This window comes from Trachymyrmex cornetzi, unplaced genomic scaffold (assembly GCF_001594075.2).
Source record: "Trachymyrmex cornetzi isolate Tcor2-1 unplaced genomic scaffold, Tcor1.1 scaffold12, whole genome shotgun sequence".
NCBI lineage: Eukaryota > Metazoa > Arthropoda > Insecta > Hymenoptera > Formicidae > Trachymyrmex > Trachymyrmex cornetzi.
In genome coordinates, this window is record NW_017295761.1 from 55,487 (window position 1) to 58,221 (window position 2,735).

At 35.0% G+C, this 2,735-nt stretch overlaps 1 protein-coding gene across 1 annotated transcript in view; it reads right to left on the bottom strand.

The window, feature by feature from the left end:
* Window positions 1-2,735, bottom strand: part of LOC108766957 (RNA-binding protein fusilli) — a 125,160-nt gene that overhangs the window by 10,104 nt on the left and 112,321 nt on the right. Inside the window, exons 7-10 of the mRNA XM_018516549.1 lie at window positions 2,224-2,494; window positions 1,890-2,105; window positions 1,587-1,814; window positions 27-228 (exon numbers count right to left, since the gene is read on the bottom strand). Coding sequence (XP_018372051.1) covers window positions 27-228; window positions 1,587-1,814; window positions 1,890-2,105; window positions 2,224-2,494 — 917 coding nt within the window. The remainder of the gene's footprint in view (window positions 1-26; window positions 229-1,586; window positions 1,815-1,889; window positions 2,106-2,223; window positions 2,495-2,735) is intronic.

Consider the following 2,735-nt stretch of genomic DNA (forward strand, 5'->3'; position numbering starts at 1 on the left):
CGCGGGGGACTGTGTGGTCAACGTACCGGGTGATAGTAGTGCCTTGGTCGACGGCGGTGTTACCGCACCTGTCAATACCAGATTCATGTCGTCACCGCTACACTGGAACACTTCAATGTATCGCTGCTTCTTGCCATAGATCATGTATCGATGATGCCGCTGCGTCGCGCACGCGTATGCCGATGCCTCGCTGTCCATTTGAATAAATGCCTCGCCAGACGGTTGACCCTGATGGGAAAAAAAAGACCAAATTGTGATTAAAACTATTGGCCCCTATTCAAAACGCGCTTACAACGATGTTAGCACACTAACATACTATACTTTACGTCACGTATATGATAGAATTTCAGAGATAAAAGTGCGCTTTTATCGATAAAAGCGCGTTCTGAATACGGGCCATGTCTATAATTGACAACTATTGTTAATAATCAGGGAATGGAAGTAACTCGTTACTTGTAACGAAGTTATAGTTACAAGTTACTTTTTTGGTAACTTTACTAGTAACTGCGTTACTTTTTTTCTTTGGTAACTGTAACGGTAAAGAAGTTACATTTTTTTGGTAACGGTAACGAATTTTACAGTTACGTTTATCGTTACTTTGCACATGATTGGACACGATACGACACAAGCCACTTACACTGTAAAAAAATTTCGTAAATTTACACATATAATAAATATAAAATAGATTACATGATTAGTTCTGTAAATATAAAAAATCATGCAATTTTACAGAAATTACAGTAATTCCACAAAAATTATGTAAATTTGTTTTTATTGTGTAAATATATCTTATTTTATATTGGAAATTATAGCAGGATATTTTGAATATTTTCTGTAATTATCCAAATTTTAGTAATAAATATTAACATAAAAGAAATTTTTCGCGTATTGTTGTTAAATGTATAATAATATATAGTGCGAAATATATTGTCATATTATCGTTCTTGTAGCTACACATATACACATTGTAATTGTACTTCCACAATCTGCTTAGTTCCAAACCAAGAAATTATTTTTATTTGCATATTGCAAATTTACAAATGTGTGGACGTTTACAACTATTATAGTGGATCTCAAAATTATCCAGCATAATAGTTATAATTTTACACAATTTTTTACAATGCGCTTGAGATTAGAGAAGCCTCTAGGCTCGTCCGCTATGATTGTTGGTCGTCGATTTAAAAAAAAGTAACGGAAAAGTAACGAAAAGTTACTTTCTCAAGTAACGGTAACTGTAACGAGTTACTTTTAAAAATCGGTAACTAGTAACGGTAACTTTTCCTACTCGGTAACGAGTAACTGTAACTTGTTACTTTTAAAAAGTAACTTTCCATTCCCTGTTAATAATACACAAGTTTTAAACACTATCATCCAGTAGAAACTTACATTTTTTTACTTATTTTGAGAAAAAAATGTAAAAATTATCTGCGTAAAAATAAAATGGTGCATGAAACGTCATACCATCTAGTTTAAGTATAACACATTTATTTTTGACAGAATTGATATAGAATTGACTATCAAAATTTAAAAATTAAATAATTAAATGGTATAACATTTCTTGCGCTTCCTGTTTGACCGATATCTACCTGAGCATTGTAAACCATATGAACACCCTGATAGACGATATTTTTAGAATGTTCTCCCATAAATTCCAAAATGTGTTCGACGAGTGCTTCGTACGGCAAACCACGAAGTCTCACACAATCTTTGCGCGTACCGGACGTTATAATATGTTGAGGAAGTAAGGGTGGAAGTTGCGCGATAGGCGGTGGTGGTAGTATTACTTGTTTCGGATCTGTCGCCCTATTTAGGACCTATATATAACAACATCAAAATTTGAATAAAAACGTATGTTTCTTCATTGTCATAAACTTCACGCTCAAATTTACCTGTTGCACTTCCGCGGTTGTACTTCGAAAAAGTTCTATGTAACGGCTGCCGATACAATCTCTGTGCTTGCTCAAGGCTTTCACTGCATCCTCTTCCTTCGCAAATAATACGAAGGCGTCACCTGTTGCTCTACCATCTGGTTTCTTTACAAATAGCACGCCATCTTCACCATCCAACACTTGGCATGGTTTTTGTCCAGATTGAAAAAATTCCAGCTAAGAGAACATTACTAACAGTATATACAATAGCAAAACGATGGACGATATATAATCGAAAAGCTGTCTGGTTATCGTATACACAAGTAGAATTTTAGACCATTAAATGATTATATACCACTTGTTTAGCAACACAATCGTAGGGCAAGCCCCTCATTCTAACGATGACTTGAGCCCCGCGTGATAGAAAAGCGTGTGCCTCCCCGCTTGTACCACCAGCAACGCCAACAAAATCCTCTCCAGAGGCCTTGTAAACTTCTATGTATCGTGCACCCATATGATGTTTATGCCGTTTCAGCGCCATATCTCTGTGTTCTTTATTAATAAACCGTACCAATGCCTCGCCGTTACGCCTTCCCATAGGACTTAAACAAAGAGCTACACCACCCCTAAAAAAGTTATTACATCATTGTTAGTATATATCATCAAACAGTGACCGGCTCTTATATTTGTAATTAAAGAATTCGTAGATATAATGATTATTAATTCTTCATCGACAATGTGGAATTTTGCACATCCTTTAAAAGTCTTGCAGCAATTTGTGTTTTTAAGCTGCAGATTTTTATACTATTTTGGACTGTACAAAAATCTGAAAAAATTATTGAAAATTGTATATATATATATATATAT